We start from the raw sequence: 15,861 nt of genomic DNA, 5'->3' as shown, positions 1-15,861 counted from the left end.
GTTTGTAGGATCAGAGCCTTGTTCTACTCTGAACCATCAGAACCCACCCAATGCAACCTAAAACTAAGAATTAAGAGTGATTTAAAAGGACAAAATTTGCAAATATGACAAGGAAACACCAATTAAGTAACAGTACATTAGGAAACACTCAAAATACAAAAAAGTCCAGTTGTTGTAGAGACCCAAGAGCAATTCTTTTAGCTCAAAGTAAGCGCTGAGCAAGATTCACTTGCATTCTTGTTTATCCCCACTCTAGGAATGGAACATGCAGTTTTCATTTGTTATCATTGGTGGGGGGCTCTGTCTGTCTGTCTCAAACTAGACCACACATCACCCTTTCTGGACTGGGTTTTATGGAAGAGTTTCTGGCTGAACACCAATAGACACTAGTTTGCTAAAAGTCTCTAGCTGAGCATTCCGTCCATGCAGTAAACTCAAAACTGCTAGAGCAAAAAGCACAAACCATAAATGGTAGTTCCTATGTTTTATGCCACTGCTCTGGCTGCTGATCAGCACAACCCTCTTCCTTGTTTGTCTGTCTTCTGAGGATGACAACCCCTTCTTTTAAGGTGTAGAACTCAGCAGTACCAAGTTAGCTTGCAGCTGATAGCAACTCCCTTGAGTTGCCTCTGAACCCTGGATGAGAATTAACTCTCAAAACCCCAGACAGTTGGCAGGCTCAGCAATGCCTCTCCACTCACGAAGGTGGGGCCAAAAGGGAATTAGAGCTGGATCAAAACTGGAATTTCTTTCTGTGGGAAATGCTGACATTTCAAAAATTGTTTATGTTCCAAACCGGAATAGAAAGTCAAAATTTAAAAGTATTTTGTGGAAAGGAAATTCCCAAATATTTATTTTTGTAAACATCACATTTTTTCATATATGGTAGAATCATTTCGTTGCTGAAATGTTTCAATGGGGGAAAACATTTTTTCCAATAACATCTAAACATAAAATTATTATAATCTAATTATTTTATAATACATATTATATTTAATGTGAAAGCAAAATTAAACAAAGCAATAGTTAAAATGAAACCTTTTGACATTATCTAAATGTAAAATCAAATCATCCCACAAGAGTCTGCAACTGACTTCAGTTTTAAGGCTCATTTTTTGATCATCTCATAGGTCAAAATATGTGCATGAAATGCAGGTCTTTTTTCTTACTACCCATTGGCAGCTGTAACTTGTACTCATGCTCATTGTTGATATCATAGACTTGATCCCTCACTCCTTATACAATGGAAACGTAGCTTAGGTAAAGACTGCAGAAGTAGGCCTGATGTGGAAGCTGGACCACAGGGCACACCTGCTGCCTCACAGATATACTGAGCTATGTTGCTAGCACAGATTCCTCAATGTGAAATATGAACTGCTCTAATTAAAACTTTTACAAAATGATTCATGCTGCATTTTCCTTATATATTTAAGTATTTCATACGTAATAACCCAACTGATCCACATAATGGGAACAAATTAGGAAGAGATGGGCAAAAAATATTTTAAAAATTATTCCATTTGGAGTAAATAGGGACTGTGAAGACATCTGCACAGTGGTCCCAAACACCCATGCATGTGGCATATCCATAGTAAATATAACGCAGCTATTTTAGTTTCAGAAGCTGGTGCTCACAGCCCAGACTGAATCTCAAACAAGACTTGAACAGCAAAATTCCCGAAACCTCAAGTAAATAATTTGCTGTTGGCTAGTGTAATTATCCTTATGTTTGAAAGCCAGTTTTACTAAATTGCCAGATGTGGCTTGGTCCTCCAAGGTAAAAACCAAAACCAAAACAAACAATTCTGAGAGTTTGAACTGATTTAATCTATAAAGTATAATAACTATAGAAGCTACACAAATCTTGGCAGCTCCATATGTGACATTTTATGCCCATTTTTAAGGAACTAATTTGCATACTGTAGATAATTTGCATATGATCATGAAATTCCATGTATGGTCAATACACCTTCCACCTAGCAGTGGTGCTATGTAGGACATGGAACTGCCCAAAACCTAATGCCTATCGGGACATCATCTGGGGTTGCTGGATTAGGTGGATGGATTCTAGGGTGCTAGGGTTGGTGGGTGCTGGAGCATGTATAGGGTAGTTGGGAAGTTGGCTAGTGGTCTGAGTACCACTTAGGGGGCACTGGGGTAGGTGTGTAGTAGGAGTTGAATGGGTGCTTTGGTTGTGCTGTCTGGGAGGAGTCAGTATTGAGCCCCATTACCTTCTGGCCCTGCCAATGGGGAGACTAGATGCTGCTGCCACCCCTTAATTTCCTCTCATTGCTGCTTGACCTTTCCATGCTCAACTCCCGCTGGGGAAGCAGCCACTGGAAAGTCCTATGGGCCACCCGACTGCCCATCTCCATGCTTCACAGTGGCTTCTAGCAACCAAAAGGGCCCACTCCTGCTGCAGTTTACAGGTCAGCCAGAGGTAAGATTCAGGCTGAGCTGCAGGCAGGGATGACAGGGCATGCAAGATGCATGACACTTAACAGCCCTGAATAATACTTCTGTTGACTCCCACGCCTCTCTAGCTGGTTGCACAGAGCACAATTGTTTTCAGTTCAAAAGCCTGGAATATCTACCATTTATATGACAGCAAGAAATTTGTTACCTTAAAAGGCCCAATGCGGCATGATTCTGAGATGGAAGAAGTGAGCACCCAGCACCTTGCAGGATTGGACATTTATGGGAGATTGTTATAAAATGGTGCTTGTATATTGAACCTTTTACCAGGATAAAAACACCTAAATTTGTAAAGTTACCAGTACACTATAAATAATAATGGAGTATAATTACTATTCAGAGACTGCTGAGGTGAGGAGTGGTTTGTTTGATTGTAAACTGAGATAACATTACCCTTAAAAATATTGTTTTAAATGCAAACTTCCAAATAAAGGGAGACTATCCTTACCCTGGTGGGCACTGGGGTTCATTAATGTCCTCACATTTTTCTTCAAACCAACTTTTCGCTCCTAAAATAGGTACAGTCACATTAAGAAATATTGTACAGTTCTCATATTAAATTAAATAAAACTGATCTGCTAAATGTCCATCACAATTTCTCAAAAAAAAAAGGGGGGGGGACGTTTCTTTCAGTTTTCACACCATTAGGATGAAAGGCCAGGAGTTCTCAGGTGGCATCATCATTACTTGTAGTAATCTTAGTAGTAAGAACTTAGCAGCCATTAGCAAAAAGTTGGCCAGAAATCAAGCAACAATGGTAACAAAATCTAAAGATTTGAAAAAAATGAGAAAACTAGGGCATGCTCTAGATACAAGTTTTGTACTGTTATCATTATTCTTGTTAATGGTATGATTAAGGACTAAAAGTGTTACAATTAACATTGCTTTGTAACTTTTCTTTTGTTCCTTTCAAACAAGAAGGGTGTGGTTGGGAAGGTAAGATGGGAATTTACCTTGGCAAACTATATAATAATTGACACAACAATCTTTGTTTTCCACACAATCATCTGAACACGAGCAACGATTCTCTGGCCGCCTCTTCTCTCCACACCGGAACTTATTGCAGGTCCATATATGAGCTACAATCAGAAATCAAATGCAAAAAGTACAATTTTTAGTTCTTGTCTACATGCAGGTTTATGTGAGTAGTTTCTGTAGCTAGATTTTTTTTTTAAACGGTGACGGGAAGCCGCCCCATTGAACAACCCTCCTCCTTTCTGATCCGGGCTTGGGATCAGCACTGGCACCATCCTACATGAACAACAATGTGGATTTAGACAAGGGAGATTGGGCACAGATGCTATTTTCACCCTGAGATGGATTACTGAGAACACAAGTGAATTCCAAGGTAGTCTTGCCATCAATTTCATTCAGTAGTATAAACAGAGAAACAATGTGGAAAATTGTGGAACAATAAGGAATTCCAACAAAATTAATTAACATTATGAAGGCATTCTACGCCAACTCAAAATTCTGCATTAAAATGGAAAATGGATTGAGTAATCCATTCAGCATCAAGACAGGTGAAGGCAGGGGTGCATCCTGTCTCCTTTTTTTTTATGCTAGTCATCAACTATGGATTAAAACAATATGATAGTGCTACATATGGCCTAAAATGGAACAATGGAATTCAAGGCTATTTGATCTAGACTTTGCTGATGACATCGCTCTGATCAGTGAAATGCACAAGCCAAGTAAAAGAAGTAATGGAGAAGATAGGTTTGAGATACAATGCAAAGAAATGTAAAGTCATGTTAATGGAGACTATAGGGACAGAAATCAAAACTGAAGAAGAGAAACTGCAGAAGGTGGACAAGATGGTACTAGTTTGGAGGAAATAAGTAGAAGAATTGGGAAGGCAAATGCTGCATTTGGAAGACTCAAAAACATCTGGCAACTCAAAAACATCTCCCTCAAGACAAAACTGAATGTGTACAAAGCATTTATTATCGCCATCACAACATAAAGCAGTGAGACATGGCAACTTACCAAGAAAGATATGCAAAAGCTGGATGCATTTCATCACAAATGTCTGAGAAGAATATTGGGAATAACAGAGATAGGAAGACGAATGAAGAAGTCATAAAAATTACTGGACAAGGTACCCTCTCACAAATAATCTACAAAAGAAGACATCATTGGCTGGGACATATGCTGAGAATGGAAAAAGAACGCTTACCAAATACCGCTCTTGAATGAAAGCCAGAAAACACAAGAAGAAAGAGAGGAAGACCGCGAATAACATGGAAATGAACAGTTCTGAATGACATCAAGCACCTCAACATGAAATGGGAAGATTTGGAGAGAAGGACAGTTGACAGGCAAGGATGGCAAATGTGGGTAACCCAATGTGCAACAAAGCACAGGATGGACTAAGCTCTATGGTAAGGTGTACATGCAAGAGTAACGTAAAAGTTAAGGGTTAAATTCTGCTTCCTGATCCACATGCAAAGATGAGTTTTAAGGATTCCACACATGCATAACAGAGCACAATCTGACCTTTCAGAAAGCAAGAACAGCCACTCATAAGTGATAACAGATGACATTATATAGTTATATTGCCACAGATCAAGGACAATAAAAGGCAGCCTTGTATGGATTTCCCAAAGTGTAGCAATTTATATATTTTAAAGCAAGCAGGCTTAATCTAGCCTTCCCGTAAAGGTTCAGTTCAAGATCTGTCCTGAGTAGTGATGGAGCACATGTTAAAGTGCTTTCCTGAATCGAGGCCACAGTGCCTAATCCTATTCTCACTACTGTCCGTGGTGAAACTCCTGATTATTGGAATGAAAGCCAGATCAAGCTCATAGTTTGTGTCAGGTTTTTTTCAGGTGTTTTCCTGAATCAGGCACATGTCGCTCTCTAGGGCCACTGGGCGGCTGCTGGGCCAGGCAGCTACTGCACATAAAAAACAGAGATGTTTTGCTATAGAACAAAAATACTTCAAAATCTCAGAATGTTTCAATGAATGGAAAGTCCCATTACTGCTCAGCTCTAGCAGGGAGGGAGAGCAGCCTCCCCAGAGCTCTATGCACTTCCTTTTTCATTTGGGTGGGGAGTGGGCATAAAGGAGCAGAGAATGGAAGGAGCCCTCCCGTGTTTCCCCCTCATGTCAGCCAGTGCCGCCTGTGCCAGATACAGGACTTTGCTGCCATAATAATGATAAAATTAAAATAATAGTAACCACTGCAGCTTCATCAATTAAAGTAATTGTGGAATCACTAGCATAGACAAATCAATGGAATTTTAACCACAATGTTCTTATAGCAAGTCTAAGCAACATGGTGTTTAAACAGCCAGGAGCTGATGATGACCTGTCTTCACTAGCACTCCCACCAGTGGCAGTAATTTATAAGAAAGATGATGTAACTGCTTCCCTTTGTCTCCCTGATGTTTTCACTCTTACCTGGCTGTATACATGCTTCCTGGAAATCTAAGCAGCAATTTCCAAGTTCGGCGCAATCTTTATCACAGCGGCAGCTTCCAAATGTCCTCTCAAAGCAACGACCTTTGCAAGTTTTGACTGAAATATTGGACAGTGTCATTACTTTCAGTAATCTCAGTATTAGGAACTTAGCAGCTATTAGCAAAAAGAAGGGCAGAACTCAAACAACAATGGTAACAAGATCTAAATATTTGCAAAGGACAGAAATCTAGCACCTGCTCTAGACACAGACTTTGTACCATTATAATTATTCCAGCTAGGGGTATGATTAAGGACTAAAAAGTATTATGATTAACATTCCTTCATGTCTTTTCTATCATTTCTTTCAAACAAGCAATGTGTGGCTATTAGGATGCTGGTAGGCAATACGAGGTGGGAATGTAGATGTCAATGGCTAAACATTAATCCTGAATTGGTCAATATGCCTAGAACATCAATAAGATCATTGTAGGGAATGACAGAGCTTTATTGTACCACTATTTAGATAGATGTGTTTTTTCTAGTTTTCTAATATCCTGCGGTTGCGTAAGTTAGATATCATGGTGATTATATATAGGTAGCTATATGTAGGTAGCTGCTTTATTTCCTGATAAATAAAATCACATATGCTATCCCCCATCTACAAGGTCTGACATAAGGATTTCACAGTTACTAGAAGAGAAAGACAAATAGAGGATGGAAGTCAACTGCTGAATCAAGTGTCCACCTCAGCTCCTTCTGCTGATCAGTTAATCGGTCACAAAAAAATTCCTGGTTCTCTCTGCAAAGCCTGAGTAAAATGGTAGAACAATACCAAACAGATTCCAGTGGGGATTTAATAGTAATTGGAGTATCAGGGTAAATACCATCACAGGATTATTGGCTGAGCTTGAAAAGACCTTACACTCAACTCAATGGCATTTCTGTGTTCTGAGTCTGGTCAGAATCTGTCACAATCCACTCCCTATTGGATTTCTCTGATGGAGGATTTACTCATTTCACTAGTCAAATTGTTTCCTCATTTGTTCCGGTTCCTAGAATACAACCTCCTAGTCTCCTGTCTGAGCAAACCTTATAATGGGGGTGGAGGGCAAGACACCAATGAATTAGAAGAGACACACAGGCAAGTACTTGGACTAAGTGGCTGGCAATTGAAACTACTTCAGGTAAGGCACACAACTGCCTTTCCCTGCAACATAAGGATGATACTCTGATAACCTCATGATGAATTTTAAAAAGGAATTGCTCAGACTATTCATATTGGAGAATCACATTAATTACCATCTCTTGAACAGCTTGGCTTCAGTCCAAATATACATCCTAGGATTATGGTTAGCACACAGGCAGACAGTACCTGTAATATAGGAAAGAAAATAAAAACGGAGTTAAATGTCACTATAAGATCATTTTGAAACCCCTCTTTTAGGTAATGAAAATTTAGTTATCATCTATATGAAGTCATGCAAGCCTGCAGAAGCTGATAAATTTACAGATTAGAAGACCAATCCCATTGCCATTACTCAGACAAGTTGTCTTTACTTGTGCAAGTAATCCTGTTGATTTCAAAGAGACCATTCATATAAGTCAAGATTACAGGACAGGCCTTTACTTCTTTCATCTTCCTTATAAAAATATTAGGACCAGATACTGTCCTATGTCAATTGCTTACAATGCTTTTCCTTCCCCAAAATGAAAAAGTTGACTTTTAAATGCTTCTGTGACTGGTGCCTCGAATGGAAGACGCTGAGAATGCCACACTCAGGGCAGACTGCAAGAAACAGGGCAGATACACACCAAAAATTGGTGATTTATTCTATAATTAGATTCACCAAGCCAGTAACAAAAGAGGTTCTGCTAAAACGCAGTCCCCTTTAGGCATTCCAGCCCTTCATTCCCATCCAGACAAACTGGTCTTATATGATAAGAGGTTACTGAAAACCCAATTCACCATACATGAGGTTGGGGGAGGGATAGCTCAGTGGTTTGAGCATTGGCCTGCTAAACCCAGAGTTGTGAGTTCAATTCTTGAGGAGGCTACTTATAGAATCTAGGGCAAAATCAGTACTCGGCCCTGCTAGTGAAGGCAGAGGGCTGGACTCAATTGACCCTTCAGGGTCCCTTCCAGCTCTAGGAGATGGGTATATCTCCATTATTTAAAAAAAAAAAGGTTCTACCATTCTCAAAGGATCAGACACTTACTCTCAGGTCAATATGTATTTCAAATCTTACCCAAATATTATGCTGTCAGCCAGGGGTGAAAGTAAGGCGGTACGGGCTGGTACAGCATCCTGATAAAAAGTGGTCGCCGGTACTGGCCCATACAGCTGACTTTAAAGTGCTACCATGGCAGCACTTCAATATCATTGCCCCTTTTATGCCCCTTTCCCCCAGAAGGCTTTAAACATGGGGGGGGGCAAAAGGAGCAGCTGCCCCAGGGCCAGCAATTTAAAAGGACCAGGGGCTCCGGCTGCCGCTGCTGCTACCATGGCAGCAGCCAGAGCCCCGAGCCCTTTAAATCACTGCTGGAGCCCCAGGTGGCATGGGCCAGGCAGCTCGGATGGGCTGGCTGGGGGACGCTGAACCCCACCCTGCCCCTTTTGCCCAAGGCCACACCCGTTCCAGAGGGGACAGAGCTGGCCCCCGTAATGGTAAGAGTTCAATTTTTCTTTCACCCCGACTGTCAGCCAACCCTTAGTAACTAACTAAAGATGTATTATTAAAATAAAAAAAGAATTATTGAATGGTAATACATTGAATGGTAATACAATGGTAAGAATCATATACATTATAAGAGATTGTCAAGTTCTCAGATCAGAATTGTAGCATTGATGGTGAGTTTTCTGGTTTGCACAAAAGTCTCTCTCGAATCATTTCAGCAGGTCAGAATCCAAAGGCAGTTTATATGTAGAGTCTGTTAGAGTCTTTCCATGCATTTTCCAGGGTATTCCGAGTAACATCTTGGAAGATCTTAGTCCCACGTCTTAAAATAATATAATATATGGAGATATACCTATCTCATAGAATGGGAAGGGATCCTGAAAGATCATTGAGTCCAGTCTCCTACCTTCACTAGCAGGAACAAGTACTGATTTTGCCCCAGATCCCTAAGTGGCCCCCTAAAGGATTGAACTCACAACCCTGGATTTAGCAGGCCAAAGCTCAAACCACTGAGAGGTCAACATACTAGAGATGCAGAATCAGGCCAGAGGTTTCTCTTTTGTAGCTGAAACAGGCTGTCAAGTGTTTTGAGCACAGCATGTGACTGTAGCTCCTTTTTCGTTGAGCACACACTGACTCATCCTTTGAAGTTAACATTCCATTTCCTACGCATACACGGGTAATCTAGTTACACTGATTTATATATGGGAACTGCCTGTCATTCATTATAACAGGGACAGATAAGCTGAAGACACTATAGGTCAGGGGTAGGTAACCTATGGCACGTGTGCCGAAGGTGGCACACAAGCTGATTTTCAGTGGCACTCACACTACCCGGGTCCTGGCCACCAGTCTGGAGGACTGTGCATTTTAATTTAATTTTAAATGAAACTTCTTAAACATTTAAAAAACCTTATTTACTTTACATACAACAATAGTTTAGTTATACATTATAGATTTATAGAAAGAGACCTTCTAAAAACATGAAACCTTACATTAGAGTGAATAAATGAAGACTAGGCACACCACTTCTGAAAGGTTGCTGACCCCTGCTATAGGTAATATTATGAGTTTCCTATAGTGTCTCACATCTTTGATCTTCAGGTTAACTGAACACAGTCATCTGAATAATATGAAGGCAATTACGACATGAAAGGGACTTAACATCTATAGGCTAATTTAGTTTCTTCTAACAGGAAGTAGGTAACCTCAGACAAATACACTTAGTATCTACTCTTTGATTCTTATCAATACAAGTAAATTGGTTAAAGCAGAGGTCATCAACCTTTGATACCCAGCCCATCAGGGCAAAGCTGCTGGCAGGCCGGGCGGTTTGTTTATCTGGAGTGTCCACAGGCCCGGAGCCCCGCAACTCTCACTGGCCATGGTTCACTGTTCCCAGCCAATGGGAGCTGTGGGAAGCAGTGGCTAGTACATCCCTCAGCCCGTGCCGCTTCCCATAGCTCCCATTGTCCAGGAACAGCGAACGGTGGTCAGTGGGAGCTGCAGGGCTCCATGCCTGCAGACGCTCCAGACAAACAAACTGGCCCAGGCCACCAGCGGCTTTACCCTAATGGGCCGGGCGCCAAAGGTTGCCGACCCCTGGGTTAGAGGTTGCTAGCCTAATTAACATTTGATAGCCACACACAAGTCAATTGTCCTGATTACAACTGCAATGTCTCTTGTTAAATTGCTATGGGTTATACACAGGTTAGCTGGTTTGCCATAACAGCTTCTTAATTTCCAGTTTTACAAAATCCATCATTTTAGGTTCCCTTCATTCCACCTGCTCCTCCCCATTAGGGTGTTAAAACATTGGCAGCTAAGCTATCCCATTGGCCATAAACCTCAAAAGCAGCATGCCCCTTAACAAAGACTAAGTATTCCATTTATTTATTATTTTTAGGCATAAAAAGCCTTTCCACTTCCTAGTTACTATTACTAGTGTAACCTACTGTGAGGTGTCAGACCTGACTGACCACAGCCCATCTCATACATTTTGATTTTGGACCCTCAATAAATTACAATTCTTCTTTATCACTCAAGAGTTATGTGGTGGATGCGCAAATATTTAGAGCCAGGTGCAATATCCATTTGAGTCCAGAGAGTCCCACTGACTTCACTAAGCACTGGATCAGGTCCATAAAATCTTTAAGAAAAGTGCATATATTACCACCTATCAACTCTTTACTAATTAGAGGGAACCCATCAACCCCATAAGTGCACTAGTAAATAGCGTAATAATGTGCTGCACATTGAACACTGGAAAGGAAAACAGTTTAAGGCAACAGTGTGCCAATAAAAAGATCTTTACTTCAGAAAATGCTTTGGGGTGGCAAGAGCAGGTGGAAAACAGAAGGGGAAAAAGTTTTAGGAAACAAAAGTCTCAAATTTCAGGTAAATATTTCCTGGAAAGAGTAGCCTTTATCTACTTGATGAAACTTTGTTTTGCAGAGGGGAGGAGTTGTCAAGGAAACAAGTTGCAGAAGTAGTCCTTTGAACGCTAACGTTATGGATTATTTATGTATTATGCTGTGGTGAAAATCTTTTCAATACTTTACAAACTCATGGCTCAGTTAACTATGAGCTCTTTAACTAAAAGAAAAACATTTTTATAGTTAGCTATAGATACCTGAGTAACAGGAAACACAGTCAGTAGGAACGCAACCCCTTGAATTTGTAGCATAAGAACGGCCATACTGTTTCAGACCAAAGGTCCATCTATCCCAGGGGTAGGCAACCTATGGCACGGGTGCCGAAGGCGCACGCGAGCTGATTTTCAGTGGCACTCACACTGCCCAGGTCCTGGCCACTGGTCCGGGGGGGGCTCTGCATTTTAATTTAATTTTAAATGAAGCTTCTGAAACATTTTGAAACCTTATTTACTTTACAAACAATGGCTTAGTTATATATTATAGACTTATAGAAAGAGACCTTCTAAAAACGTTAAAATGTATTACTGGCACACGAAACCTTAAATCAGAGTGAATAAATGAAGACTCAGCACACCACTTCCGAAAGGTTGCCGACCCCTGATCTAGCCCATTATCCTGTCTTCCGATGCCAGGCTTCAGAGGGAATGAACAGAACAAGTAATCAAGTGGTCCATCCTGTTGCCCATTCCCAGCTTCTGGCAAACAGTGGCTAGGGACACTATCGCTGCCCATCCTGGCTAATAGTCATTGATAGATCTATCCTCCATGAACTTATCTAGTTCTTTTTTGAACCCTGTTATAGTCTGCACCTTCACAACATCCTCTGGCAAAAAGTTCCACAGGTTGACGGTGCATTGTGTGAAGAAATACTTCCTTTTGTTTGTTTTAAACACACTGCCTATTAATTTCAGTTGGTTAGTTCCTTAGTTCTTGTGGAGTAAATAACACTTCCTTCTTTACTTTCTCCACACCAGTCATGATTTTATAGACCGCTATCATATGCTCTCTTAGTTGTCTCTTTTCCAAGCTGAAAAGTCCCAGTCTTATTACTTTTTCCTTATACAGAAGCCATTCCATACCCCTATTCATTTTTGTTGCCCTTTTCTGAACCTTTTCCAAATCCAATATATCTTTTTTGAGATGGGGTGACCACATCTGCATGTAGTATTCAAGATGTGGGCGTACCCTGGATTTAAACAGAGGCAATATGATATTTTCTGTCATATTAGCTATCCCTTTCCTAATGATTCCCAACATTCTGTTAGCTTTTTTGACTGCCGCTGAACATTGAGTGGATGTTTTAAGAGAACTATCCACAATGACTCCAAGATCTTCCTTGAGTGGTAACAGCTAATTTAGACCCCATCATTTTATATGTATAGTTGGGATTGTGTTTTCCAATGTGCATTACTTTGCATTTATGAACCTTGAATTTCATCTGCCATTTTGTTGACCAGTCACCCAGTTTTCTGAGATGCCTTTGTAGCTCTATGCAGTCTGCTTTGGACTTAACTATCTTAAGTAGTTTTGTATCATCTGCAAAATTTGCCACCTCACTCTTTACCCCTTTTTCCAGAGCATTTATGAATATATTGAACAGTACTGATTCCAGTACAGACCCCTGGGGGACACCACTATTTACCGCTCTCCATTCTGAAAACTGATCATATATTGCTACCCTTTGTTTCCTATTTTTTAACCAATTACTGATCCTTGAGAGGACTTTCCTTTTTATCCCCTGACAGCTTACTTTGCTTAAGAGCCTTTGGTGAGGGAACTTGCAAAGGATTTCTGAAAATCTAAGTACACTATATCCACTGGATCTCCCTTGTCCACATGCTTGTTGACCCCCCTCAAAGAATTCTAGGTTATTGGTGAGGCATGATTTCCCTTTACAAAAATTCAGAGGTCACTCTGGATTTATGATGTCCAATCTATTAAGAAACAACATTAAAAAAGATAACGTAGATGCACTACAATACATGTCAGAATTACACAACCCCTGACTAATGACACTTAACAGACAATACAAGTTCATATTCAATTAAAAGAAACATTTAGAAACAATCAATCGATTTAATTGTGGCATCAAAGCGATACAACAAAACAAATGTAAGTGCAGTACCACCAGCTCTAAAGTGGTAATATTACAATTTGTAAAAAAAACAACCTGAAGATGTTTAGATAAAACCTAGACGAGGCATAAATACCACAACACCATCCACAAATCATTGGTGTTATTTTGGCAGCTAACTGCCTCATCTTGTACCTCCAAATAATATGACTAGAACTCATCTTAACAAGCAGTACCCACAATATGATCCTGGTCACCAGAGTAAATGAGTCCTTCACTGTGGTCAGGAAGTCTAACTCAAATAGTAATGTTACTGTTGAGTCGCACTGATTCATGTCCTGGGGTCCTCATGCATGCCAATTCTGGGCAGCTTCACAGCACCTCAAACCACAAACACATTACAAAAATAGTCTTCTGTTTAAGACAAGCCAGAAATTCACAGTAAATACACAGCATGGAAAAAAACTTGGGCCAGATCCTCAGCTGGTGAACTACACTAATTTATACCAACTGAGGATCTGCAAACTTGCATTCACCCATTACCTTGGATATTCATTTACTGGGCTTTTTATTAATTAGTCTCTATCTTTTTAAGTTACACCATCATAAAAAAAGCACTTTTCCATGCCTGGGATGTTGTATAGCAATCATTTCTATTACAAAATCCTAAGGCTATTGTATTTTCTTCCCATAGCTTAAACGTAAGACTTCCTGAAGAGGGCTGGATGTCTCAGTAGCTTGGTAATGGGACATTTCACCCACAAACTGCCAGCCAACTCCAACACAGCAAAAGAAAATTGTTACCACCTAATATTTAGTAACTTACGTGGATCTGAATTAAGGGTCTGACACAGCACCTACTGAAGACAATAGGAGCCTTTCCACTGGCTTCAGTGGGCTTTGGATCATGCCCCATTTCCACAACATTTACAATTGCTACCTCAGTATATGGTCAAGTTTTAGTCCCCACAGCATTGCCAAAGGAAAAAGTTCTCATAACACCCACAAAACTACCATCATTAGGGCAATCTCAGCAGAGAGGCCAAGGACCGAATAGGCAATGCCCCTGAACAGCTCTCTTACTCATCAAGATGCTGCCTCCAGACAAGGGTTGAGGCTCACTGCCAGGACACTACGGCTCCCTGTGCCTGGTCTCTGGATAAACAGTGTACAGAGTTGTCAAATTAGCACCTTTCATGAGAACTAAAGATGCCAAAAATATAAAGAATTTTTTTAAAAGGGTTTGGTTGTTGGGGAGAAGCATCATATGAATCTAGTCAAAAGCAGAAGGAAAATAAATTTAAAAAAACCAGAGCTTGGCATCAGTGGAAGCGCCCCTTGACCTTGTCATGTCCTGTAATTTCCAGATATAATTTAGCTGAAATGCCAGAGAGGGTTGCTATGATAAACAGTATTTGAGAAAGTTTTCAAAACAAAACAAAAGGAGACAGTAAGAAAAATATGCTGGTTTTTTTAAAGGCATTTGTGTGTGTTTGTTTTGGAACAAAACAAAACAGTATTTCCTCTAAGGATGAATCTCTGTCCAATCTCACTGCTTCCTCTATGTGGGAGGACACAGGAAAAGCCTTAGCCTATAAACATGATGGGTGTTGTCAACAGATGATTGGATAGATGCAAATTTGGAAAGATCCTTATTTTGAGTTTGACAGATGGCATAGTGACACCACGATTAGGGAGCAGTTTCGCATATGTCACTCACTAAGGACCTGAGTCTGTGGAACTGAAGTCAATGAGAGTTTCACCATTGACTCCAACGAAGCAGGAACAAAGACTAAGATAGGGATAATGTGAATATTGCAGATATGACACCCTGGAATTCCAAGGAGCTTAGCCATACTGAACCAGAGCACCACTATCATGGGCCAAGCCAGGGGTGGTCATGCCTAATGATGAAAGCCAGAGTCAGGAACCAGGAGTCAGAGCTGAGTGTCAGAGCCAGAGTCAGGAAACAAGCAGGGCTGGAGTGGACTGGGGCAGGGCAGGAGTATGGCTAGTAACAAGGCAGGCACAGAAGTGATCACAGCTACAGGAATAAATGTTGAGCAGCCACCAGCCTGGGCAGGTGCTGGGCTTAAGAGCAGACCTGGTGATGCCTCTCAGGGAGTCTGGTTGATCAGGGTGTTTGGCTGTAGGTCAGCTAGCTGGTCTCAGGTTCAGCTGCAAGTCCTGATTCCAGACAGTGTCCTACTGGGTGATTTACAGAGAAGTGTCTCACTATTGCTTGCCCCCTGCCACACTTCCTTTGCTTCCCTGTTCATTCAGAATCTCCCTCTCTTTTGCCCTGTCCTAACTCTACCCCTCCATCTTTCCTCCTCTCTCTCTCCACTTTTCTCTTCTACCCCTTCTTTTGCACTGACAGCTCTCTAGCTTTCCCCATCTTGATTCCAATCCCAAGAAATCAGCTAAAATCATAGTTAACTATAATAATTTTGAAATAAATGTCTCCTTCCCTCCCCTTCCAACTCCCCACTCTCCCTCTATTGTCCTTCCTTACTTCCTGTACCTACCATGCACCTAATGATCCTCTCACTCTCTACCCTGAAGTCTTTCCTCTTTCTCAGTGTTTTTGTCCCCAGTAAAACTCAACCTCTCCCCAGTTCAACCCCTAGCCTTCTTAAATACATTTTGAAAAAAAATGCCAACCAAGACACATGCGTAATTAACAAAGCAGCCTCATTTATTTAATCCTTGTTTTCCGGATGTCATGCCATCTCTATATATGGGCTAATCCTGAGGGTCTCACCCTTTCTCCTATGCCAGCTCAACACCACCCA

General features: G+C 40.9%; 1 protein-coding gene across 2 annotated transcripts in view; it reads right to left on the bottom strand.

Moving 5' to 3' along the window:
- ENPP1 (ectonucleotide pyrophosphatase/phosphodiesterase 1) overlaps positions 1 to 15,861 on the bottom strand; it is a 73,857-nt gene that overhangs the window by 40,175 nt on the left and 17,821 nt on the right. For both annotated transcript variants that reach the window (XM_045011052.1, XM_045011053.1), the window contains exons 2-5: positions 7,181 to 7,253; positions 5,882 to 5,998; positions 3,429 to 3,554; positions 2,924 to 2,984 (exon numbers count right to left, since the gene is read on the bottom strand). In XM_045011052.1, coding sequence (XP_044866987.1) covers positions 2,924 to 2,984; positions 3,429 to 3,554; positions 5,882 to 5,998; positions 7,181 to 7,253 — 377 coding nt within the window. The remainder of the gene's footprint in view (positions 1 to 2,923; positions 2,985 to 3,428; positions 3,555 to 5,881; positions 5,999 to 7,180; positions 7,254 to 15,861) is intronic.

Source organism: Mauremys mutica, chromosome 3 (genome assembly GCF_020497125.1).
Source record: "Mauremys mutica isolate MM-2020 ecotype Southern chromosome 3, ASM2049712v1, whole genome shotgun sequence".
NCBI lineage: Eukaryota > Metazoa > Chordata > Testudines > Geoemydidae > Mauremys > Mauremys mutica.
The sequence above is the reverse complement of the archived record's forward strand: the minus strand, read 5'-3'. Positions and strand labels throughout refer to the sequence as shown.